The sequence below is a fragment of the Aulonocara sp. 'chitande type north' Nkhata Bay genome, linkage group LG15, assembly GCF_057382095.1.
Source record: "Aulonocara sp. 'chitande type north' Nkhata Bay isolate Kocher_YH1m ecotype deep benthic linkage group LG15, A_spYH_male_GT1.1, whole genome shotgun sequence".
Classification (NCBI taxonomy): domain Eukaryota; kingdom Metazoa; phylum Chordata; class Actinopteri; order Cichliformes; family Cichlidae; genus Aulonocara; species Aulonocara sp. 'chitande type north' Nkhata Bay.
In genome coordinates, this window is record NC_141358.1 from 31048164 (window position 1) to 31073375 (window position 25212).

At 43.2% G+C, this 25212-nt stretch overlaps 2 protein-coding genes across 3 annotated transcripts in view; one reads left to right on the forward strand and one right to left on the reverse strand.

Annotated features, from left to right (window-relative positions):
- Window positions 1-1754: 1754 nt before the first annotated feature.
- On the forward strand, window positions 1755-13809 carry slc60a2b (solute carrier family 60 member 2b). The gene is made up of 4 exons (XM_086262875.1): window positions 1755-2319; window positions 6659-6827; window positions 6913-7029; window positions 8786-13809. The coding sequence occupies exons 1-4, from the start codon at window positions 2041-2043 to the stop codon at window positions 10036-10038; spliced, it is 1818 nt and encodes a 605-aa protein (XP_086119001.1). The 5' UTR covers window positions 1755-2040; the 3' UTR covers window positions 10039-13809.
- rev3l (REV3 like, DNA directed polymerase zeta catalytic subunit) overlaps window positions 11944-25212 on the reverse strand; it is an 88014-nt gene continuing 74745 nt past the window's right edge. For both annotated transcript variants that reach the window (XM_086262873.1, XM_086262874.1), the window contains 15 exons: window positions 25027-25138; window positions 24737-24852; window positions 22892-23010; window positions 22000-22118; window positions 21694-21835; window positions 19934-20178; window positions 19349-19457; window positions 18700-18906; window positions 18385-18494; window positions 15858-15972; window positions 15514-15651; window positions 15088-15278; window positions 14365-14611; window positions 13415-13630; window positions 11944-13008 (listed from right to left, as the gene is read on the reverse strand). In XM_086262873.1, the coding sequence (XP_086118999.1) occupies window positions 12868-13008; window positions 13415-13630; window positions 14365-14611; window positions 15088-15278; window positions 15514-15651; window positions 15858-15972; window positions 18385-18494; window positions 18700-18906; window positions 19349-19457; window positions 19934-20178; window positions 21694-21835; window positions 22000-22118; window positions 22892-23010; window positions 24737-24852; window positions 25027-25138 (2327 nt within the window). In that variant the 3' untranslated portion in view covers window positions 11944-12867. The remainder of the gene's footprint in view (window positions 13009-13414; window positions 13631-14364; window positions 14612-15087; window positions 15279-15513; window positions 15652-15857; window positions 15973-18384; window positions 18495-18699; window positions 18907-19348; window positions 19458-19933; window positions 20179-21693; window positions 21836-21999; window positions 22119-22891; window positions 23011-24736; window positions 24853-25026; window positions 25139-25212) is intronic.

Consider the following 25212-nt stretch of genomic DNA (forward strand, 5'->3'; position numbering starts at 1 on the left):
CCTTCATATCATATAGGCATCACAGTAACATATTATCCCAACAGTGTTCACCTGATTCAGTCACGATTTAGAGTTCATCACAGCACAGGAACAGCACCAGTGTAGGTTACTCATAATCTTTTTATGGCCTCTGACGGTGGACTCTGTGCAGCATTCTATGCAGGGTCAGCATCGGAGCATATGGGCAACTCTCATAGAGGATTTGATACCAATCACTTTGCTATTCTATAAAAAAACAAAGCCATAAAAGGAGACTGAAAATTCATATCACAGCAAGTAAGAACCACCGTAGGTTCCCAACAGCTAGCACAGCAGACAGTGCTTGCGGTGCTCTTTATTTTTTCCTACAGTGCTTAGTCCTTGTTGTGCATCGTGTGTGTCCAGTGTGTTTTTGCAGCTGCTCTCCTTCTTGTTGCAAGCTCCTCTCTGAATGGTCCCAGCATGCTTCTGCATGAATGGGCGGAACTGATCAGAAAATATGTGACAAGTGTTCCAGACCTGCTCCCACAAAACCACACCATGCTGCCACATGAAGTACACCGCAAAACCTTTAAGATTTACATTTAAGATTGACCCCTGTATGTTTTCTTCTATGCTTACTTGTTACGTCAAGGCCAAACTACTGCAATTTCTTATTAGAACCTCTCTTATAGGTGTTCAGGCTCCAACATACCACAGTGAGAGTGCTACGTGAGGTATTTTAATTAGAAGAAGTTAATTTAAAGTGGAGTATTTTACTAAATAACTACAATTTCACAAGTATCTGTAATAGCTTTGACATTTATCTGAGAGCTATTGTTACCAATACCTTTGAAATTAAAAGACATTCTTCTTCTCGTTCTTAAGGAAATATAAGATTGTATAAATTGTAGTTCATAAATAAGGTCAAATATAATATTTATATGCACTAATGCATTGGCATTAGCAGTTATTCTACATAGCTGAGAATTTACGAAAGAATATTGGACTTGAAATGTTTAAGGGAGAAAAGGGGATTTTTAAAATTCAGGTCTTTGAAGTCAGTTCAGTTTTATTTATATAGCACCAAATCACAACAACATTTGCCTCAAGGAGCTTTATATAGTAAAGGAAACACCATACAGTAATACACAGAAAATCTCAACAATCATATGACCCCCTATGAGCAAGCGCTTTAGGGACAGTGGGAAGGAAAAACTCAATTTTAACAGGAAAAACCCTCCAGCAGAACTAGGCTGAGGGAGGATTGAGTGAAGAAGAAACACACAGTGCATCGTGGGATGCCCCCAGCAGCCTGGACCTATTGCAACTTTGCTGCCAAGTAATTAAAGTTCTTACACGCTTTGGTTTTTATTTGTGCTCAGCCAGTTTACTTGGTACAAACTCTAGATGGCGCCATGTGCTTTCACTACAGCCAGGCAGAAAAGGCTTCTAACTACGACTATGACAGGACACCGGCAGCCCTGGATCATTTGGTGCTCTTGAGCTGTGAACAGCCAGTAGAAACAGAGGTCTTACTCTGCCATGATTTCAGGGTACTGAAAAGCTCATAAACAAAGCGAAGCGATCGCCTGTTTTGGCACATGGCATTCTGGGTTTTGCATCGGTCCCAGGTCCATTGATTTGCAATAATACGAAAACGCACAGGTGAAAGTGATAACATTACAAAACAGTGCTTGCTGATTAATATAATTAAAGTAAAAAAAATATTCAGGTTATTCAAAAGGAAGGTGTCTCTTTACACACGGAGTGAGCAACAATCCCAATAGATGATCTTTGCAAACCTTCAGCAGCCATACAGGCAGCAGCTGTTGACATATGGAGGGATTCCACAGCTGCAGCGGTGGTACCCTGCGGTCACCGTCGCATTAAAGATGTCCGACTCAAAAAATCCGTGTATTTAATAACCAACTGCGGCCTTCAAACACGAGGCGCCAGAACGGGAGGAGATAAAAGACTCGCTTTATTATCTGTAGTCAGTCAGCAGTTGTGCGGCGTTGTGACAGCTCACCATCACTCCCAGCAACACACTCTCTCTCTCTCGGTGCTAGACCGACAGCTATGTCTACGTCCGTCACGCGTGACACCGATATTAAAAAGAAGCACGTCCATTTCGCCAGTATGGAGGAGGACGACAACGACGACAAGGAGGAGGACACCCTGTTTGACAAGAGGAAGGACACTGGGCGAGAAATGAAGAACGCATTAAAGGGGGCGAAGAGAAAGACCACACAAAACAGCGACGACCGGGTGGAGGTGGTTGGCGGAGGAAGGGGCGGCCAAGGAGCAGGCGGCCGCTGGATGGTTACGCTCGCGCTCTGTGCATCTTGCCTGGGCTTGGTAAATAGTTAGGAGTGGGAAGTTAGCTTAAACCTGCCGGTTCATTAAACAATTCTCTGACTTTTCTCATTCCTTTAAAAAGGAAATGAATTGGAAAATTTTAAATAAATAAATATAATGTGGTAACTGAATAGATTTATTAAGTTGGTTGGGATATCTACAACAGTTAACTAGTTGGCTAGCTAGGGTTGTATTAATGTTATCCGTTAGCATATAGCCATAAACCGCTAGCTTATCACGGCTGTCCAATATTCATTTGCGTTCTTTGGAATTTCTACTGAAGTCATTTCATTCATTTCATTTCATTTATTTATTCATTTTCAGGCACAACAAATACCTATATTGAACATAAAATACACAAAACAAAAAACAAAACTTGCCTGAAAAAGGAGTGGGACGAAGAAAACTTATTAAATCCCACCCCTATCCGGTTGTTCAGTCTGACGTCACTAGCAGTGTCTGGGTCTAAACTCCGCTGCAGGTCCATATATCAAACGATCACTATGGCATTACTGAGAGTTGAAAAACTGTCTAAAGTCTTTCATCTTTAATAAAATGATCAGCGTTCTGCTCTACCAGGTGTAACAATTGAGTTTAACATCCAGGCATCCATGAAAACGGAATTTATGACATTTAACGGAGTTAGAAGTTAGCAGGGAGTTAGCTCGCTAGCTTCTATCTAAATACAATATAGCATGTCCTGACTGCGGGGTTTTGGAAACAAATTAAAATGTACAGCTCTGTTATCACTTCCAGCATAAATGAAGACAGGAAACTAAACAGCAGTGACGTTTGTAGGGTTACTGAAGTTTGGCTAGCTGGTATATAATGATGTGCTACGTGACCGCTAGCGACACAGCTATGTTAGCATAATATAAACAAGCTAACTTTTTTTCCACTCGATAAAAGTTACCGTGAGTGTTCTCGGTGGTCAGGAACAAATGTAATCGCATGGCAGGATGCTGTAAAAGGACCAAACTTCAGCCAGGAGAACAACTGAGATAATCCATCCATAATACGAGGTTAGTCAGTCATATACTGCTGCATGGGCTGGGCTGTAGTTACATCCTAAGGTTTTAAAAACTGAGCTTAAATAAATGATTAGCAGTAATAAAAGCCGAGGGAGGTCAACAGTGATCACTGACTGTTTTAGGAGCTTTTTGAGATCAAATATAAGAAAATACATAACATTAAACATGTTAACAACACAAAAGCCATATTAAACGCAGACTACTTTAGACCCGGAAGTAGGATTTGTCGCGTCATCACTGAACAACCGGATACTCACTCATCAACAAAAAAAAAAACAATAAACTTCCCGCAGCTACGCCCATCATTGCATACAGACCCATCAACAGCCCCGGGCAGATACAAGCATCTAAGCGGCAGCTCGCAACCAACAATTAGAGCCTTCATAACTGAATACAGAATATATAAATTATAAATTGCATTACCACAGGTAACAGGCAGTAATAACTACAAGTAACAGACACACATACATATACATACATATATATCTACACACACAAGTACATATATGTACATACATACGCACACTTTATTTTTTATTTTTTATTTTGGAATCCATACCAGCAATGGTAAGAGGACAGACATTACAGAGCACACTAAAACCCATCATTGAGTATACTGTGACCAGACCAACTGTTTGTAGAGAAATTTAAATCTATGAATATTTTTGCATTGTTTCAATTGTAAACTCAGACTGTTCCAGATTTTCACACCACATACAGACACACAAAAGCCTTTACGGGTTGTTCGAGTTCTGGGTAATTTGAATTCTCCAAAGCCTCTCACATTATAAACCTTTTCTCGAATTTCAAATCTAGTTTGTAAATTTGCCGGTAAAAGTTTAGTAAAAGCTTTATACAAAATTATGGATGTATTGTAATTAACCAGATCCTGGAATTTAAGTAACTTTGCCTGAAGAAAGAATTTGTGAGTATGTTCTAGATAACCAGCCTTGTGAATAATACGCAGTGCTCGTTTCTGTACTGTGACTAATGGATTAGTTGTATTTTTATATGTATTTCCCCACACTTCCACACAATATGTAAGATATGGCAGAACCAGGGTACAGTACAGAGTACGAAGTGCATCTTTATCAAGGAATTGTTTCACTTTGTTCAAAACTGCGAGGCTTCTGGAAATTTTGGTTTTTATGTGTCTGACGTGGGGTTTCCATGAAATTTTGTTATCAATTATAACTCCCAAAAATTAAGTCTACTCCAGGAAATGAATTTGAAATGTCAGAAGATCTGCAGTTACTTATATAGTGCCATAATATAGTAGATTTTTGGCCTGTTATGGTTCTGTCGAGCGTTGTAAACGAAGGAGACCTTTCAATTTAAGTCGTACTTTGTGTCCTTAGGTTGTTTTTGACTGGCCCCACATGTCGGTTGCCTTTATAGTTGTTATAAAGGTGCAACAGAATGTGAATCTACGTACACAAGGTGGTCACATGTGCTTGTAACTATTGAATAGTAAGCAATATTACGGTTGTATGCAGCAGTATCCTGCACAACCGGATTTTCATAGTTGTAAATCTCGCTCTTCAACCATTTATTCCGCATCAGATTAGTGAAATCCACCTGCACACACTGGACGACTTTCTCCTGCATTAACCTTTTCTCCCCCCATTGGGCCTGGGGAAGAACATTCAAGTTTTGTTGTTTCAGCATCAGATTATCCTGTTAAAAAAGTGGGGAAATGGAAACTTTTATTACAGTTATTTAAGGATTGATATCAATCAGCTCTGATTGATGCCAGTGTCAGCTCTGCAGTTTTTGTTGTCACTGAGTGTGAACTCAGTGTAGAGAACAAAAAACTTGGAGGCTCTGTGAGCAAAAGCTCCACTTCACTTTTTTGTGTGATGCGAAGCAGTTAGATAAGCATGCTGGCACTGGTAAAAGGAACGGATAAACTCTGAGGATTATGATTCCAATGTTCAGTTTAGATTAGATTAGCCTTTGTTGTCTCCCTTCGAAGAAATTTTGCTTTGTCATTCAAGAAAAACCATCACATAAATTAATCGTCATACCATTTCACATGCACACACTTACAGTTTACTTATTACTATTCAAGGTTCAAGGTTCTTTATTTGTCACATGCATAGTTATACAAGTATAACACACAGTGAAATGTAGCCTGACACGCTCCTCGACATGTGCAAAAAAATTGGGGGGTGGGGGGGTGTAGAGGAAGAATATATATATACATATATATATATATATATATATATATATATATATATATATATATTATATACATTGGGTGAATGTGCAGTAGTAGCAATTCAATGGTTTGACAAATTGGAGCACTAAAGAAAATATAAATATAATTTGAACAACTCACAATTTGGTACCCTGTACCTTTTACCTGATAGTATTAGCTTTATATTCTCTAGGTTTTTGTGTAAACCGTGTGATTTATATCTCTAGGAATTTTACAGGCCACACTTTATTGCAGTTTCCTCTGATAGCACCTGGGGGAAAATGGAGGGAGCATGCCAGTGGTCTTTCCAGCCCTTTGCATCAAATTTTGAACCTTTGATCTGAGCTGACAGACAGGTTACTAAACTGTGTAGTATTGCCAGAACAGATAGCAGATTCAGTAGTTAGCATATAAAATAAGTAAAGCTTTCATCCACCCCAGGGAGTTTAGAAAGTGTAAACTCTGGAAGACTAGTTCTGGCACTAATGAATCTAGTATACATGAGAGTCAAGGTGCGTGAACGAGTAGAACTGACATTTAACTGTTTTTGTGTTTTCATTAGAAAAGCCAGGTGCTGTCTAGTTATACAGGAGTTCACCTTCATCTATAGCATGGTGTTTAACAGTATGTGAGGGAGTGTAGTCTTAAATCATGAGCTGAGGTCCACAAACAGTAATTGTGCATAAGCTTAACTATTCTCTAAATGTTTATATTATATTAGTTATAGTAGTTAAACAATTATATGCAAATTAGCAGGGATCAAAAAAAAGTTTAGATTCGTTTAAATTTGTAAAAATTTTTCAGTCTTAATTTTTCTCAACAGAAATCCTAAAATAAACATTTGTGCAGTATGTGTTGATACGTTGCCACCTCTGTCTTCACCTCGTGTCTTGTTGCTGACAAAAACACAGGAGGAGGAGGTAAAGTTTTCATTGGGGGTGAGCAGAATGCACAGGGTTGGAAATGTTAGTTTAGTTCTCCTAGATCCTGATGCGATCATTTGTCATTGATCTCTCAAGGAGATGAGACAAGTAGGACAATGGAGGGAGAGGAGTGGGTCCAACAACAACAGTCGTGGCTTGCTCTAAGCTTTGTCTTATTTTCTTAGGGGATGTGTATCTCAGTTCTTGGCCCCACACTGGAAGACTTGGCTGCAAATGTGAACCAGGATATCGGCAACATCTCCTACATCTTTGTTGGCCGCTCTGCAGGCTACGCCGGCGGATCCCTATTAGGAGGCATTCTGTTTGACTACATGAACCCCCATCTCCTGCTAGGTACCTTTCTAGCTTGTTGTTCTTGCCGGCCGGCCTTTACAGTCATTTTATGAGATTGATTTTGCCTCCTGTGGTAATCTTCTAGGTTTGTCCATGCTGCTCACGGCTTCTGGAATGTGTGCCATCCCTTACTGTAAGCAGGCTCTGCTCCTCACTGTGTTCATGTCCAGCATTGGGATATCCATGGGTGTTATAGATACAGGTAAGTAAACTATTGATATTCACTGTATCAGTGAAAGTTCAATGATTTTAACGGTCAGCCTCAGCTGATGAGTTTGTGCAGGGCTCAGAGCCACAAGTGGCTGTTTTTACCTCTTTTTCTCATCATTCTCTCGCCTGCTGTGGTGATGCATGTTTAAATGAGGGCATGGCTTAGCTGCAGCAGAGTGAATAAACAGTAGTGGAGTCCTGTTTGTAACATTGAGGGAGATGGTATGAGTAATTCAGTGCAATAGACATGGGCTGCTGGGAACTTCCCATGATATGATATGACATTCCTTTTGGCTCTCGGAGGAGGCGGACACACTTTTTCTCCTCTCCCTTATCTCCCTTATCTTCCCTGCTTAGTTCTTATGTCCTTGTCTAGTCTCGTGTTTTTTGTATTACTTTCCCTGGAACACTCTCTCACAGTCTGTTTCTAAAACCTAAAGAGAATTATGGATTTGATCAACTGGTCTCTGAATGCTATTGACACCCTTGTTGCTTTTCTGTGTTTATTGTGCTATGGTGTGTTGATATCTGTGCATTCCTGTATTATCCTTTTGTGTTACACATTTCGATGTTTTTTTTCCTCGCTACCTAGCCTGACCTGTCTCCCCAATGTGATGTTTGTGTATTGTATGTACGGTCGGCAAGGTCTGTCATCTCGGTTGTGGGGAAAAGACCAAATAAAGGCTATCTCATCTCATCTCATATACTGAGCATTTATTCTCAACTTGATTCTTTTCACTCTACATGTGTTTATCCACCACTTTAGATTTAAAGCTTCAAACCACATTACCAACTCGTCCACAGCGTGCCTTTCCTGTCTCCCTCTGGTCATCCCTAACTGGTGGCCAGTTTTTCCTTCCGACTGTTCCCAAGTGCTTTGTCATTAATGTTGTCTCATTGTGAGGTTTTATCTCTAACGTTGTAGGCTCTTTACCCTAAAATACAATGTGCTTTGAGTTGACTGTTGCTGTGTATTGGTGCATACGTAAATAAAATTGAATGAAAGTGAAACCGTGGAGAGAACAGGGCACCAGTGACAGACCTGCTAGTTCTGGTGTTCTGTGGTTCAGCTGTAAGAACAAAGGTCTCACTGAGGGACAGTGGGCCCTCATAGAGTTTGTTTCCAAAAGGTTGTTCAGAAACATGCACAAGTAGCATGCCGAAGGTAATTTGTAGCACTCTGGCAGTGCTTCTCCTGATCCTCCTCTCAAAAAACGAACAGATACTTGTCCTGCTGTTGGGTTAATGCTCTTCGAAGGCCCCTTTCAACTCTGCTTGTGTAACGTCTCCTCTCCTCTATACTCTTGACACTGTGCTGGCACACACAGCAAACTTTTCCTTTTCGGGGTGTTGTCTGGTTGTTGCTTCTTCAGTGCACCTCTTTTCACTTTGATGTGCACCAGAAGAAGTGAAATGAATTCATAGTGAATTATGTTTCCTTCCTGCAAATTGACCTATAAAGACCTTACAAAGACATTTACAAACTGTTTTGAAATCTTGTAAATCTTGCATGTAGTTAGTGCACCACGTGGTATTAGGCCTGTAGAATAATCCTTCATCTGCTTTTGCTAACAGTGGTAGCTTATTCTTAACATCATAAGAATGGAAACTTGCCGATGGAGTTATTTGGAGTCATTCCTTGTTTTGTCTGATTGTGATTCTTCTGTTAATCTTTTTTTTCTAGTTTAGCCAAAGCAAAGTGATGCTTGTGTCTCCATTCTTAACTATGTGTTTCTCCTGTGTGTCAGGTGGTAACGTGCTCATACTGGACACGTGGGGTGAGCAGTCGGGGCCTCACTTGCAAGCGCTGCACTTCAGTTTTGCCGCTGGGGCCTTTGTGTCTCCTATCATAGCCAAGCTGGTGTTTGGGACTGACTGGAAGGGCACTGAGGCCATAGCACCAACCAAGAGTACGCCTTCCACAGAGCCCCAGGTGACCAAAACCGTCAACACTCAGGGAGTCTCGCACAGTACCCTCAACTCCACCTGGGCCTACATCGTGATCGGTGCTTTTGTCTTTCTCATGTCCTTCCTCTTCTTCATCCTTTATTCTCGCTGCAGCGTGTCACGTGCAAAACCCCGCTCGGCCTCAGGAAAGCCCCTGGTGGCCAAATATCATGTGGCTCTTACAGCCCTCCTTTTCCTCTTCTTCTTTGCCTACGTCGGTGCTGAAGTAGCATATGGCTCCTTCATCTTTACCTTTGCTAAGGAGTACATCCAGATGGCTGAGGCGAAGGCAGCTGGGCTAAACTCCCTGTTCTGGGGGTCATTTGCAGCGTGCCGTGGGTTAGCCATCTTCTTTGCAGCCTGCATGTACCCGGGAAACATGATCCTGCTCAGCCTGTTGGGCACCGCTATCTCCTCTCTTCTGCTCTGCTTCTTCAGCAAGAAAGAGGAGGTCCTGTGGGTGTGCACTGCTATCTATGGGGCTTCCATGGCTGCCATTTTCCCAAGCGGCATCTCGTGGGTGGAGCAGTACACCACAGTAACGGGGCGCACAGCGGCAGTTTTCGTGGTGGGTGCAGCGCTGGGCGAGATGGTGCTGCCAGCACTCATAGGCTTCCTGCTCGAGAGGTTTCCAAAGCACCCGCTGCTCATGTACCTGTCACTCGTCACTGCCATCTTCACCTCCATCCTCTTTCCAGTCATGTACAAGCTGGCCTCGGTGAATGATGAAATTGAAAGCAGTGAATCCCAACGGGCACTGCTGGACTCAGGAGCTGATGAAGATGAGGATGAGGAAGAGCAGGATAATGAGGCCGATCAGTTGAACGACGCAGACTTTGAGGTCATTGAAATGGACGATACATCAAATTTTATGAATTCACCAAGCAAGATGTCCTCTCCCCCTGATGTCATGGCTCTAACAGACAGCCCCACTGCCCAAACCACACTGGTGTCAGAGCCTGCAGGCGCCACTTTCTCAGAGAGCATCTCTTTGGTAGGACACTCACCAAGACAGAACCTGCTGCTCTCTTTGGACCAAGAGAAGGGAGACTGAGAATGTCGGCTCAGTGACACGCCTCAACTGTCCATTTGCTGTCCAAGACCTGGAAACTCCAACATAGTTACTGTTTGTACTCTAGTAAAGGAAGCACTGACTAAGCAGTGCAGCTTATAAATCATACACACGCTTCCGCAGCTCAACTCAGTGCATCTTTTAAAGCTTTTGGACATCTGCTGGACAGTGAAGGATCAGATGTTGAAGTATTGCTATTTTCTTATAAATCATTTGACACTGTGTTCAATATTGTTGTGTCCTTATCCCCTCTGTAGTTAGGTAAAAGGTAAGGCTAGAATGAAAGTAAGAAATAGATCAGATATCAGCCTGATCCTGACTCAACGAACTTCACTGGGATCGTTGGCAACAGGTCAATCTATTCAGTTCAATTCTATGTTCTGTGTTTACTATGCCTTCCATCAGCAGTAGAGCACTGATTACAAACGGGAGAGCTAACATTTTGGTAACATAACATGAAGCCAAAAGCCAAGGGACAACAAGTTGTTATACTTCTTACATTTTGAATGTTTTTATGTTTGCAGTGTTTTTTGACTACAGCTAAGACTTCTCTGTCAGCTTCTTTCTTTGAGTTACTGGTATCACATTGGAGCTAGACAAACATGGATTGATGCATCGCTAGAATTCAGTGCCTTGTTTGAGGACGTGAGGAGAGTGGATGAGCTGAACCAGGGACAGACAGCTAGCCACCCCCTTAAAATAAAATCTTGCACTGCAAATACACTATATTGCCAAAAGTATTCACTCACCCTTCTAAATCATTACATTCAGGTGTTCCAATCACTTTCATGAGCACAGGTATATAAAATCAAGCTCCTAGGCATGCAGACTGCTTTTATAAACATTTGTGAGAGAATGGCTTGCTCTCAGGAGCTCAGTGACTTCGAATATGGTACTGTGATAAGATGCCACCTGTGCAAAGTCCAGTCAGGAAATTCTGTCACCATTAAATGTTCCACAAAATGAAAGTGATTGCGATTGACAGCAGCTCAGCCACATAAAATAACAGACTGGGGTCAGCAACTTTGTGCACAGTCAATCACTGCAGACTTCTAAACTTCATGTGGCCTTCAGATTAGCTCAAGAACAGAGTACAGAAGGTTACAGAATTGCAAAGTGTAATGCAAAGCATCATATGCAGTGGTGCAAACTGCATATGATGCCACTGAACTCTAGAGAAGTGGAGAGGTGTTCTCTGCAATGACGAATCATGTCTACATCTGGCAATCTGATGGAGGAGTTCGAGTTGGCAGCTGCTAGAACAGTACTTGTTTGACTGCATTGCACTAAGTGTAAATTTTTTTTAATGGGCTTGGGCTTGCTCCCTTAGTTCCAGAGAAAGGGACTCTTGATAATTCAGCACACCGAGACAATTTCATGCTTCCAACTTTGTGGGAGCAATTTGGGGATGGCCCTTTCCTATTCCAGCACAACTGTTTCTAAAGACATGGACGAGGAAGTTTGGTGTGGAAAAACTGGACTGGCCTGCACAGAGTCCTACACCTCAGCCTGACAGAACACCTTTGGGATGAATTAGAGCATCCCAACATTGGTGTCTGACCTCACAAATGCACTTCTGGAAGAACACTTCTAAACCTCGTAGAAAGCCTTCCAGAAAAGTTGAAGCTGTTATAGCTAAACATGGAATGTCACTCAAGCTCATATGTGTGTGTGAAGGCAGACGAGTAAAGACTTTTGGCAATCTAGTGTGTGTGTGTGATGAGCTGAGCTGTACAGTGTATGCAGCTGTTTTCTGTTGCACTTTTGTGAAAACTGGATTTTTTTTTCTTCTTTTTGGTCTTGTGCTGTAATGGGTCATGTCACTGTGATTCCTCTGATTTTTTCTTTTTAAGCTCCTGATTTAGTGAAAGAAAGAAGGCATCTTCATACATTGATTTTTTTATTTTATTATATCAATCTCAAACCTTCACCCACAGCAATGTCCATTAAAAACAAACAAAAAGGATCTCCTTCATTATAAGTTTTTACATTTTTACAAATCCACAGATCCTGTGTACGGCTGCATGGAGTGGGAGGGTTAAAGATCAAATTTTAATGTAGTTTGAAGACGGTTCGCACAGTAAAATTGGAAACGTACACAAAACCATATATCCACAAGGAAATAATAGACTCTTCATGGCATAAATTACCAAATACAGTATTGCAGCAGTCCCACATTTAAAACTAAAAAAATGGAGAGCTTTCCAGTTCCCATACTCTGTAGTATGAACTGTCAAATCTGCCAAAACAGACAAGGTTAAAGAAACAGAAAAATGGCACCTTCAAAAAGAACGCATCAAACTGCTTTGATTGTGTTCATGGTTGGAGCTGTAGTTGGTTAATGCACAGTGAGATTGGAGATGGATCTGTACAGGAACTATTTACAAAAAGACTGCAGTCAGTATAAAAAGGAGAAAAAGTCAATTAGTGGTTTGGGTGTAGTTCGTCTCTGAATTTATAAGATCTTTAAAAACCAGTTACAGTGAATACACAATACGACACATGTTCCATGATTGGACTGCACTCAGTCCCGCAACAGGCCGTCTGTTGCCGTGTCATCAAAAAGATCAGCTTCATTCGGCCCATAGCAGCTAATGGAGATGGCAGCAAACGAACACACGGCCTCTTCCACTGGAGGCATGAAGTAAACAGTCTCCATACTCAGAGAAATACTTTGAGACAAAATGAGAAAACCCGTCAGGGCTCAATCAAAGCACCATTTAAACTTTTACAACCAAATGGACAAACACTAAGATGGAAGGCCAGGAATTAGCACCAAATCAGTGGGTGGCTCCGGGACTCGGGAGCCAATCAGAACTGCTCCAGCAGCTGACGGAGGTAGGGGGCCTTGGAAAGTTGTCTGTTTACCCGGGACAGCTTGTAGAGGACGAGACAGTCGAGGGACACGCAGGGAACCTGCCGCTCAGCACTGCCACTGCAGTTCCTACAGATCTGTATGCAAACAGAAACACAAGCACACAGTGATCACACAAGGATGAGCTCTGGTATGGACACCACTCACAAACATGTCACTACTAGTCTGACCAGAGAAAAACTGTGGAGTCCGACATTGTTTAAGCAAAACTGCACACCAACTCAACCCGAGTGATTGCTGCCACCAGGCATCATAACTGCTGACGTCAATTGCTGTCTTAATAAATCTAGATTTATCGCCAGAAAGCAGTTTCCGTGTTCCTTCAGTGTCGCCTGCTTTGAGTCGTATCAATTGGGTAAATGTTTAAAGACAGTGCGACAAAAGCAGGAAGAAATAAATACCTGTAATCACAGAAGTTAATGGTCCAATTATTATTCAAAACCTTAACAGGAGCTCATATTCTGTGCGTCCTCAACTTCTCACCTTCAGCAACTGCTCTTGCTGACTCTCCCACTGCCTCATGTCCTGGTAGAGTGTAACAGCGACTCGCTGAGGTTCAGCACGACACCGTGAGCACACACCCAGCTGGGTCAGCTCATCACACACAGGGCAGTGAAGCGTGGTGAAGTACTGGGAAATTGTCCCCTTCCTCCCCGCTTCCTCCCCACCCACCACGGAGGAGCAGGATGCCTTCTGGATCTGGAGAGAAAAGAGCGATGTAGCTGAAAACACACGTTTGATTGATCACTGCTGCTGGACTATATGCAGACACATGGAGTTAACATGCACAGCATCTTCATGGACATAAAACAGTGTGAACTACGTGATCATGATACTTTTCAGGTTTGTTAAGAATCCTACCGAATATCATTAGATGCTGAAGGATCAGAGATCAAAGATTCAATTTTTTTAATACAAATACACACATTCAGGATTTTGTGTGTGACTCTGTTTTCACTGGGAAAAAACAAAGACATAAAAGGAGTCAGTGGCACTGGAGCCGCAACCATTTATGTATCTGACTGTGATTAGTAGCTATGCCAGCAGATGGCGTGTGCACTCTGTCAGACTTCAGGAAAGAAACAAAGACTGAGGCAGCAGCGCTGCAGCTTGACTCATTTAGTCATCAGCAGGAAGCAGAAGAGATCTCTTCATCCTTTGTTCTCTCTAAATGACAGACTGCTTTTATTTTGACAAGAGTGGAAGCAGAGGGTGACCTCTTTGACTTGCCACAGTCAGTCAAAGGAAGATACCAATTAATCTAATTCATCCTCCAAACTCAGTATTAAGTTGATTGTGTGTCTTTATGATGTTCCTGGTTCTTTTTTTTGTTTTGAAGGGTTTCTTATCTCCACTGCTGCTGCTCTGCTTCTAAATGGCAGCGGTGAGACAAAAACATCACAATGGCCCGTATGTCTGCAAGTTGTCCTCACCCTGGGGAGCTCCTGGTACCAGCTGAACACGTCGACTCCGATCAGCTGGAACATACGGGCCAGTGGCGGCAGGATCTGCTTAGTGATGTAGTAGGTGGCATTGAGGCGCAGGGTGGGGTCCTGCAGCACCTCGGTGGGCCGGCGGACCAGCTGGATGAGGGGCACGCCGGGTGTGCCGTACACAATGACATAGGGCACCCGCTCACTCACGCGTGGCTCCAGCCTTCGGTCATAGGCCATCATCCGTCTGAGGCGAAGCAGAACAAAAATGAAGTGACAGCAGATGATGCAGTTATTGTTTACATCACACAGCCAACATGTTCACATTAGCAGCGAGAACGTGTGCTGGTGCTCTGAGAGAGAAAACACAAAATAAAGCAGATGAACTGAAGAAGGGCTCATAAATGCTTCTTCCTTGTGCATCTAAAAATCACTTTTTTTTGTCCTCCACTCGTTAAAAAACAGGTTGCCTAGCAACACTCAGGTACTGTACAGGCTAGTGCAGCCAGACAATGAACACAGTGAGGGAGGACTAATTGGATTCACGCTGGGTACTGTAACTGTAGCTGACAGCAAGCTCTTACTCACCATCCTGTTCTCTGCTGCACGCACACACAGACACACACAGAGCCAACCAGCAAACATTTATCCAAGCCACACTCCTGACTTCTCCTGTACTGTGACCACACACACACACACACACACACACACACACACACACACCTGGTGAGTTCCAGCGCAGGGATGCAAGCTCCAGGTCTGTACGAGCCGCTGCCCCGGTACTCCTTGGCGAAGGTCAGATCCTGCATGCTTGCCCGGCCATCCAGAATCTTCATACACTGACGCTGCACAAACTGCTTCACCTGGCTAATGTCACGTGTCTCAAACAGCAGCTTGATGGAACGCTCCAGAATCTAAGGAGCACATGAGTAAAAGAACACAGGTATAAGAGGATGAAGATAAAATGATTTACTGGTAATCTAAGAGAGGTGTTGATGCTGTTTAATGTGCAAGCGGAAGGAGACGACCTTTTCCCTGACTGACACATGCAAAGCGGTCTGAGTAAACGGGAGCAGGAACAAGAGTGGCATGCCTGCGATTGGTGCACAACACAGTGAAAATGAGGGGAAAACATGGTTTGCCTGTTACCTTGGAAACAGCAGGGCAGCCGTCGCGGCGCACCGTCTCAATCCCTTTGGCATCAAACACGGGCTCCTTTTGGTCAAGGCTCTCATACATGTAGCCCACGTAACGCTTCTTTGTCTGCAGAACGCAGGGCAAGTACACCTGAGACACACACACACACACACACACACACACACATAGATAAATAACTACATCTAATGTGTGGAGATGGAAAAATCACAGTGAACAGATGTTAGAGAGAAGCCGCTACCTTGTCTTATTCGCTCCCTTTGTGTGTGTGTGTGTGTGTGTGTGTGTGTGTGTGTGTGTGTGTGTGTGTGTGTGTGTGTGTGTGTGTGTGTATCTACCTTCTCAAACTTGAGCTTGATCGGCTTGGGGTTGGTTGCAGTCACTGCTTCTGCAATCTCTTTGCCGATCTTGAAAGCCTGCTCTTTGGTGGCTCCTTTCAGTAAAACAAACATGCTGCCAAACACACAAAAACACACAAGGCTCATTACTAATTCTTATCAAACAACCCACACTACATACTACAGTGGTAAACGATACGCTCTCAGAGGCTTCGCGTTTGGCTCTGTGCTTGAACACATCCCATGTGGACGAGCGAGTCTGGAGGAAAGTGTGTCCCATATATGCAAAGCATGCTGCAGTTTAAAACTTTATGCTTCTTCTTCTATTTGAGACTCTGCAGGTCAGAAACAATCCAATTCCCTGTCTGCCAAACACAGCGGCAGCTCTTCTTTAACGGACTGTCAGAAATGAAAGCTGTTAGCTAATTGGTGCAAGTGTTCATGAGAACACGGCCCAAGTAGACTCAGACTTACACATCATCACAGCGTAGTGACACACAACAAAGCTGCTGGTCATGTTCACACTCGAGTGAAGTTATGAATTTGTCAGTAAAGTTGTGCAACCTGTAAACCTGCCTGTTGTGCAGATAATGGAACAGTGACTGCAGGTTTCCCATGTGAGGACACAAACACTGATCAGGCCTAACATGATTACCACTGACAGTGAATAACACTTTGTACAGGTCTTACCAAGGGCATGCGTACTATTTATTTACTAGGGGTGCAACGATACTCGTATCGATATTGAACCGTTCGATACAGTGCTTTCGGTTCGGTACGCATATGTATCGAACAATACAAAATTTTTAATTTATTTTATCAACTTTCCTTCTGACGATGCTGTCTGTGTTGAGCGCTCAGTGGATCTGCGTTCGACTACTCCACCTAGGCTGCCCTGTGGAGCGCAGATCCACTGAGCGCTCAACACAGACAGCATCGTCAGAAGGAAGAGCGCTAGCGAGACAGAAGTTAAGCTCTCCTTGCAACATGGCAAATTGAACCTCCCCCACCCTCATTCAGATCTGGCGTTTGGAATTATTTTGGTTTTCGTGTGACGTATGACCCTGAAGGTAAGCGAGTCATGGACTCAAGTAAAACAGTATGTTGGATGTGCCATGCAATGCTCAATTACATGGGTGGGAACTAGTGTGTTAGCGCAGTTAGCTCGTTAACGTGTTGGCCGTCTAGCCCCATGCACGGGGCGATCAGGGGTAGCTCGTTAACGGAGATTTGCCGTGTTGTGGCGTTATGGTCATTTCAACGAGATTAACCTGAAAGCACTAGTGGGAACACAACGAATATGACTGCACATTTACGCCGACATCATCCTAGTGCAAAGACAAGTGGAAGCAGACAAAAACAACAAGCATGCATGCTACAAACTTTACCCGAGTCATTTAGACAGCCGTTAGCATATGATTCTCCTTATGGGGACCTGATATGTTTAATATGCTGCTGAGAATATAGCCCAGAAGAAGCGGATAGTATAGCTTTTATTTTGGAAAGAGACATTTCTCTGTAATAAACTCTCTTTTCCAAAGATGAGTGATTCCTCAATCAGATACAGGGCTCGCAATATCGCTAGCCCGACGTCCCGGAGCTAGCGTTTTTTTCAGTCGGGGTACCAAAATCTATCTCTGCCCTGCCCGTCGGGCTTTTGTAGGAAGGAAAAATCTATGTCAATGCTTTTGCATTCTTTCAGAAATGTAGCTGGGTAATTATGTCATTGGCATCGGTGAGCCACTGTCAATATGTGACATATTGAAATCGCGTTTGAATTTGCGCTTGTTTTTTTGCTTTCACTTTGCAATCGCGCGAACTGTGTATAGAGAGCGACAGCACTGATCTGTGAGTGATGATAATTTGCGCACCAATTCCTCTGACATCGTCTTATCAATCGTTAGCTTACTATGCAAACCTGACAAGTGAAATCTCCCGCAGCTTAAACATGTGAGAGGTTGATCGCGCAGAGAATCGGTGAGCTTATGTGAGTGCGTGTGTAAAAGCAGCAGGATTTATATTTGACTACGATGACCTGGATGACTGAGAACCTTCACAGACAGATAGATATTTTAGTTCTGCTGAGCCAAATAAGACAGGTCAGGGTGAAGAAGTGACAGCCAAAGAAAAGCTTACCACAAAACGGAGAAGTTATGACAAATCAGACTATAAGGCAAAAAGAAAGTGCAGCTTTATGGTTTCATGGACAAAAGAATTTCTGTGGCTGCAATATGATGAGCTAAATAACCAGGGCTGCACATAAGTGGTCCGCAGGTGCGCATTCGCTGTCAAAATAAAAAACACGCACAAGGGTTAGGGTTAAATTTAAAAACTGTACTTTTGAGTTAAAATATATATTTATAATTTTAATAAATGACAAATTAAAAAGGCATGAACATTTTTTTGGATCGAAAAAATATCAAACCGTGACACCAAAGTATCGAACCGAACCGTGAATTTTGTGTATCGTTGCACCCCTATTATTTACATCTGAGAAAAAGTCAAAAAGTCTTGTAAAATTGCTTACCTGTCAGTGTCTCCGTACACAACACGCGCTCCCCATTTCTTCGTGTCATTGACCATCCTGATGGCTCTCTCCAGGGTCTCTCTGGCTTTGTGGACAATGCTGTCTCCAACCTGGACACAGCAGATTTAATAAATATTGGAGCAAAGGGGTTACGACTACATTCACAGCAACACTGACTCAAGGTAAAGGCCCTACAATAATACAGAGAAAATAGTTTGATTGACAAAGCAACAACAACTATTTTCATGGATTATAGTGGTATCGTACTGGGAGTGCACAGTGCAGAGACCATATAGCAGCTGCTGCTGAGCCTACCTCCACACTGGGCATGCGCCCAGAGTAGTTAGCAGCGGTGTATCCAAAGGTGACGTTGGCGATGAGCTTGAGTCCGAGCTGCCGTGCGTCCAGCAGCTTCGTCAGGGATTTGTCCTGCTTGTAGGTTTTCATGGACTGCTTCACCATGATCCTTGTGTTGAGGATTTCCTCCAGCATCATGGGCAGGACACCTTTACGCACTGAAGACTAGAACAAATAAAACACAGATCATTTAAAACACAGATTTTTTTTTTTTTACAATGAAGAAACAAAGTAGGGTTGCACCAAAACTCTAAGAAGGACCTAAAATGGGCCTGATCTGCAGCATGGGGAAGCGCTGTAACTTAGAACGTAAAAAGCAATTTAGAAGTTTAGCTTTAGGCCCACAATATCTCTCAGTGTAAATAACAAAAATAAAGATGTTCCTGATCTACTGTGAAAGCTGCTTAAGTAGCACAACAGGGTAAAAACGGGCAATGTGGAGCAATCAGGCAGTGAATGAATGGAAGCACAGAGATCACAAAGTGGGTTTTCTTAGGAGGCACTGGCCCTTCACAGCAACTAATGAGACAATCCATCACAACGCCAACACTAAGAGCTTGGTGAGGTCTCGTCAGAGACAACGGTCATGATGATGAGGTTGCTGTACCTTAACGAAGGCGATGCCACCAGGCGACACGGTGATGTCGTTGCGGAGCTGGTAGAGGAGCTCGGGAGGGACTCGCAGGGAGGTGCAGCCAAACTTAAACTCATCAGGCCTGAGACAGAATGTGAACAAGAACACCAGTTCAATCACTTAACATTATTCTTGCAATGTGAATATTACTGTCTGGAAAGACAGCGTCAGGTATAAGTGAGAAAAATGCCCGTGTAGAAATCTGAACTGCACCCCACTGAGCTGTCTCTGCTGAGGATGAAGCCTGTGCACGCCTGCCACAAACCACTCTTTTTGTGTTACTTCAATGTAGCAGACATATGCATGTGGAAAGAAGTGTTCATGGCTCCTTGCTGTTGCTATGCAACCACACAAATCTCACTGAAAACCTGAACTCAGTCTTAAGTTGCGCTGCTCGCCGCCCTGAGCTGTGAACAACATGCCGAGCTCTCAGCGTGCCTGTTCCATTAAAAATAATGAGGGGAGGAAGCCGCTGCCAGAGGGAGATTTTCCTGGCAGGCGTGCAGTCTGAGCGAGTTCTCTACATGCTGTAGCTGTGTGGGCCTGTCATGTCCTTACGTTCCCAGGTTGTCCACATGGCCGAGGCAGGTGGAGAAACAGTAGTTGTATGCGATGACAATGGAAGGGTAGAGCGACTGGAAGTCCAGCACAACCACCGAGTTGCTGTAAAAACGGGACTCGGGCTCCATCACCAGAGGGATGCACTGTGGAGCCCTCTGCTGGGCACGCTGCTGTATGCTGGGCGTCACTGGGACGTAGTTTAGGGGCTTGGCCACACGCAGCATCATGGACTCCACACGGTACTAAAGACAAGAGGAGGAAACAAAGTTTGACTTATTATTCCTTTTGTTCCTTCACACATCCAACTGGAATTTTTACCACCTGCAAACAAAACTCTTAATGATGTCTTAATGACAATCTCATCTGGAGCACGCTCGGTGTGTTTAAGTAACTCAGAGTTTTTAGGGTTTTTTTACTTTTTAGTTCATATTTGGCAGGTGGAAGCAGCAGCATTGGGAAACATACAAAAAGCTGCAATCAAGTCAAACAGATTTCAGCTGCATTCAGTCTGTACAGGAAGTCAGAGAATCACTCATACCCTGCTGGAGCTGATTCAGATTTAGGAAGGTGTTATCAGACCCCAGTATCAGGTTGTATTCAATCCGCAGTTGTTAAAATGTTTTACGGGCGCAGCATCATCCCTGTTTGCAGAGCAGATGTATCTGTCTCTCTAATAAGTAATATTTTTGTGTTAGTTAATATTTAAATCAAATTGTCTGTGTAACTTCTCAGTCATCCGTCATGGTCACCTTGAGAAATCGAGGAGGCGGCAGTTGGATGTTTCACCCTTCATCCAAGAGGATGCTTCATTTCATTTAAATCAAAACAGTCCAAGATTATAGGGCTTTGAAATCATGTGTAGGCAGTGATCTCTTCAACTAGAAAACATCAACATCAGCCACACATTTACTGTGTTAACAGATTAAATGTCATACTGTTTAGTCAACCTCTGAGGCAAACAGCTGTGACACCAGTTGAGAGTCTAGACAGTTTCCCATTGTGCTCTGAGGCTGTGACTGCATGATGTTAGCGCACGTCAGCATCAGTGTGCACAGAAATCTGTGCAGCAGTAAGCAGTGATCAAACCAGCACAGGCGGGGCTCGTCTACAGTGAGCTCAACGCTAAACCAGCAGAGCAGAAAAACACCTCCAAAACTGGATGAGAATTACTGGACAATTTTAAAATTACACACACACACACACACACACACACACACACACACGATCCATTGTTAACATCCAAATGCTGATGAGTGTAACTCTAGCACTGCAACATGATTTCATCCCACTTTCTTACCGCACACTCGTCAGCATTTTTCGATGTGAAGACTGTCATCAGCTGTACGACCCACTTTGTTACCCACTGACAGATTTCAGGCTGCACCACACAGAACTGGGTTTTTAAAATGTTCTCATACATTTTCACCAACATGGTTAAAACCCCGCTCACACGGCACTGAGACAGAAGCATGCTCTAAACTTTTCTCACCCCATGACTGAACCTGAGGTTTCAAAACAAAAAAAAAAAATCTGCAGTTATCTCACACAGAGAACATCAAAGGGACTTCATCTACCTGAACAGTCAACTATTAACTAACCAGGAAGGATAGACTGACCTCGGTCGATTTGAGCCGGTCGAACTGACCCACAAACTTGGATTTTCCATAGAAATGCCCTGCCTGTGTCTCCTACCAAGCTATTTGAGGACTGAACTAAAAATTATTGGGAATTGTTTGTGAGTGTGTGTGTGTGCATGCCTGTGATCCTCGGGTCAGAACGTGGAAAAACTGAATTCCAAACAGCCTGGCCAGCTCGCTGGTTCTGCCAATGATGTCATGTTGCTGCAGGAGCTGCATGCAGCCACGCACACGGCTCACGTAGTGATCCACCATCTTCCACCTAGAGCAACACAAACAGGATAATCATATAAGCCAGAGTTACAGAGCTGGCTTCAAGGGAAGAGTCAATTATGAAAAATTTACAACCATCTCTTTGTACTACATCTTTTAATTTCATGTAAGGTAATGTCCAAAAAGCTGGTTGTGTTTGACCCCGGCACAAACCTGTACAAGTCTGTGTTGTGGTCAAACCAGTCAGAGAGAGTGCGGGGACTGTAGAGAGGGAAGCGCTGGTGGAGCACATGGAAGGCCACGTTTTCAAAAGTGTAGTTGTTTAACGTCACCTGGAGGAGGAAAGAAAAAACATTTTCTAGTTCTATTTTTCAAAACTGCCTCTCTCTGACGTTTACACAATTTATGGATCAGAATCAAATAATAGCAATAACAGAACGCAAGGAAAAGGGTAGCACAAAGGGTTAACGTTTCCTCGCTTCAACTAAAACTCTGAATCTTTTACAAGAGATGTGTTAGCTTACTTAAATGTATACAAGTGTCTACATGTGACCACTAATCACACATTGTAGTCTTTTTGTGGATGAGCTGTAGAGATCTCTCTCTCTCTCTCTTTCTCTCTCTCTCGATATATAGATATATCTATCTATATCTATAGATATATCTATATCTATATCTATATCTATATATATCTATATCTATATATCCTAGCTGACTGAGGGAATCCCCGTGTATTCTTGGTGAGAGAAAAAAAAGTAGTTTTAATCCAAAAGCAGCAGAGCACACAGCATAAAGCTGCAAAACAACTGGACCAGTTCAGACAGCAGCAGCTCACAGTAAACAGAATCAAACAACAGGACAGAGAAAACTGGAGTCACAGGGGTTGAGGGAATGTAAAGACAATAATAACTACTTGATGATAACAGTTTTTATTTGTTAATACGAGAGCTTCACTTTATATGAAACTATGAAAAAAATAAGAGTCACAGAAAAAGCAGCAGCAGAAAAAGTAAAGTGGGGAGAGCCGTGCTGGAAAAACAAGTGGAAAGACAGAAAGTAGGTCACGAGCTACAAAGCTGTGAGGAGGTCATGCCAGGACACCTGCCTCAGTTTTCATCACCCTCCACAGGTTAAGGGTGATGCGCCCGATGATGTTGATCTCTGTCATGGTGTCGGCTCCGTACTCATCCCTCTCTGCAGCAAAGCGGTTCTCTTTGGAGTCACCTGAGGACACGCACAGAGCCAGACAGGCAGCCGATTACAGAGGAGGGAAGCCGCCAGAGGCTCTCCATTCAGCTCGAGTACACAAACACACACACACACTCAAAGGGAATCACACATTCACACACTTATACAGGCAAACACATACACATACATGCTGTATCAAGACTCAGTCACAGGCACACCACAAAAATGGGGCTACACGTTTGCACTTATATTATCTACAATGTGTACCTACATTATGCACCAGATCCAGCACACACACCATGTACTGGCTTTCATTAGCCAAACTCACACTGTCAGATTCAATAACAGGGATGCACAGTAAAGTACTGCGCGTGTTTAATATGTGGCTGCACATTTAGTGCCAGCTGCTAATTGTGGATCAACCCTGATGAGTCACAAGCACATTTTAAGAGGGAATTTCACACCTAGTGAGACAGGAAGATGGGAAGATGTATTCGCCCCCTTTGTCACTTTAGTTTTTTCCATATTTGTCACGTTCCGGACTGTCTAACATTAAAATCTGACAAAGACAACCTGACTAAATCCAAAATGCAGTTTTTAAATGATAGTGTCATGCATTAAGGGAAAATGTTCTCGAAGCCTACCTGCCCCCATGCCAAAAATAAACCTTTAATTCAGCCTCATTTGAGGGTTTTGGAAAATGAATGGCCCGTTTAAAGCCACGGCAAAGCATCTGAATTTGAATAGAAATCTGAACTGTGACTATGCCACGCCAAAACTTCCACTACACGTTTTTCTTCAGAGGCATTTCAGATCATTCTCCTCATATGTAACATCACTGGAGCTTCGTGCAATGAATTGATGGTTGGACATTCTCCTTTAGGATATTCTGTTGAGAGCAGAGCTCATGGTTCCATCGATTACAGAAAGTCTCAGCAAAGCAGCTCAAGACCATCACACTACCACCACCGTGTTTAACTGATGACATGATGTTCTCGTAACAGCCAACTCCAGATGTAACAGGACTCAACAAGTTCAACTCTTCTTCCTTCAATCCACAGAATATTTTGCAGAGAATTTTGGAATCATTGAGATGTTTTTTTGCAAAATGAGACTAGTGTTTATGTTCTTTTTGGTCAGCAGATGGATCTCTCCCTTTATTATTGAGTCATGAACACTAAACTGACAGTTTTTGAGGCAAGTGAGTCTCACTGTCGTGTCCCATGGACACCGCCTTTCACTGGAGTCAAAAGCCTCAGAAGTGTCTTTGCTTACTCTCTTCATAGGTTGTGCACATTTGTCTGCCAGGGTCTGGCTGCCCACATGGAGGGGGGAGACCTTTCGGCAGAAGTGACCATAACTGTGCACTACTGTGTAACCCCGGCTAACCACCTGTACTGAATTATCTGATCTAGCTCCCTATGACTTCATCCACTTCCTTAAAAAAAGTAATCAAATTGAAGAAAGAAACATCTTTGGCCAAAAGTATGGATCAGAGCTGCATGAGAAGACAATCTTAAATTACAATCAGGTATGGTTTTTGATTTTATTCACCTACTTTCAGACTCACTTCTTCAGTGTGCCTGAGGGTGTAGAGGTTAAGTCGTCACTGTTTGTGTCTAAATGCAGAGCTACCTGCTGAAAGCTACCAGCGGCTGAAAGTAGCTTCCTCTCAAAACCCCCAAATCTTTACTTCTGCGTCCCCTGAACTGCCATACTGGGTACCACAGCAGGGACTACTTTCAGTGGCTCCTGGCTGTACCTGGCACTCGTGACAGCTGCTGGCACAGATCCACTCCAAGTGCTGAGGACCGCTGAAGGAGGTAGCCCCAAGAATGCAACTGCACCTCGTAGCCCACCAAGATGTCCGGGTCAAATCTGACAGAACAGACCGTGTTAGCAGATGGAGATCATTTCTCAAAACAAATCCCACCCCCACCCCTGTAGGAGGTGTAAAATCTACAATGAAGGCAAATTGAAATGATAGTAATGATGCACTACAGTTGCAGCAACTCTGCCCTTGGTTCCCTTTCATAAAACAGTTGCACACACCTCCTCATGATGGTGACCAACACGTCAAACAGCATCTTCTCATCAGCAGCGTATGTCACTTGCAGCCCAGAAACACCTGATCTGACCAGCAACGGCGTTCTTCCTCTGGATCCTGCGGGAGCGATTAGAAACAGAAAAAAAAAACAGCCAATTATCTAGTGGCTTTAAAACTAGTGATCGAACCTT

Bases quoted from the DNA above. Each gene is read 5' to 3' on its own strand.
- slc60a2b (XM_086262875.1), top strand. From the start codon at position 2,041: ATGTCTACGTCCGTCACGCGTGACACCGATATTAAAAAGAAGCACGTC. The intron at 2,320-6,658 runs GTAAATAGTTAG...TTATTTTCTTAG, and splicing joins GTGCATCTTGCCTGGGCTTG to GGGATGTGTATCTCAGTTCT. The intron at 7,030-8,785 runs GTAAGTAAACTA...CCTGTGTGTCAG, and splicing joins CATGGGTGTTATAGATACAG to GTGGTAACGTGCTCATACTG.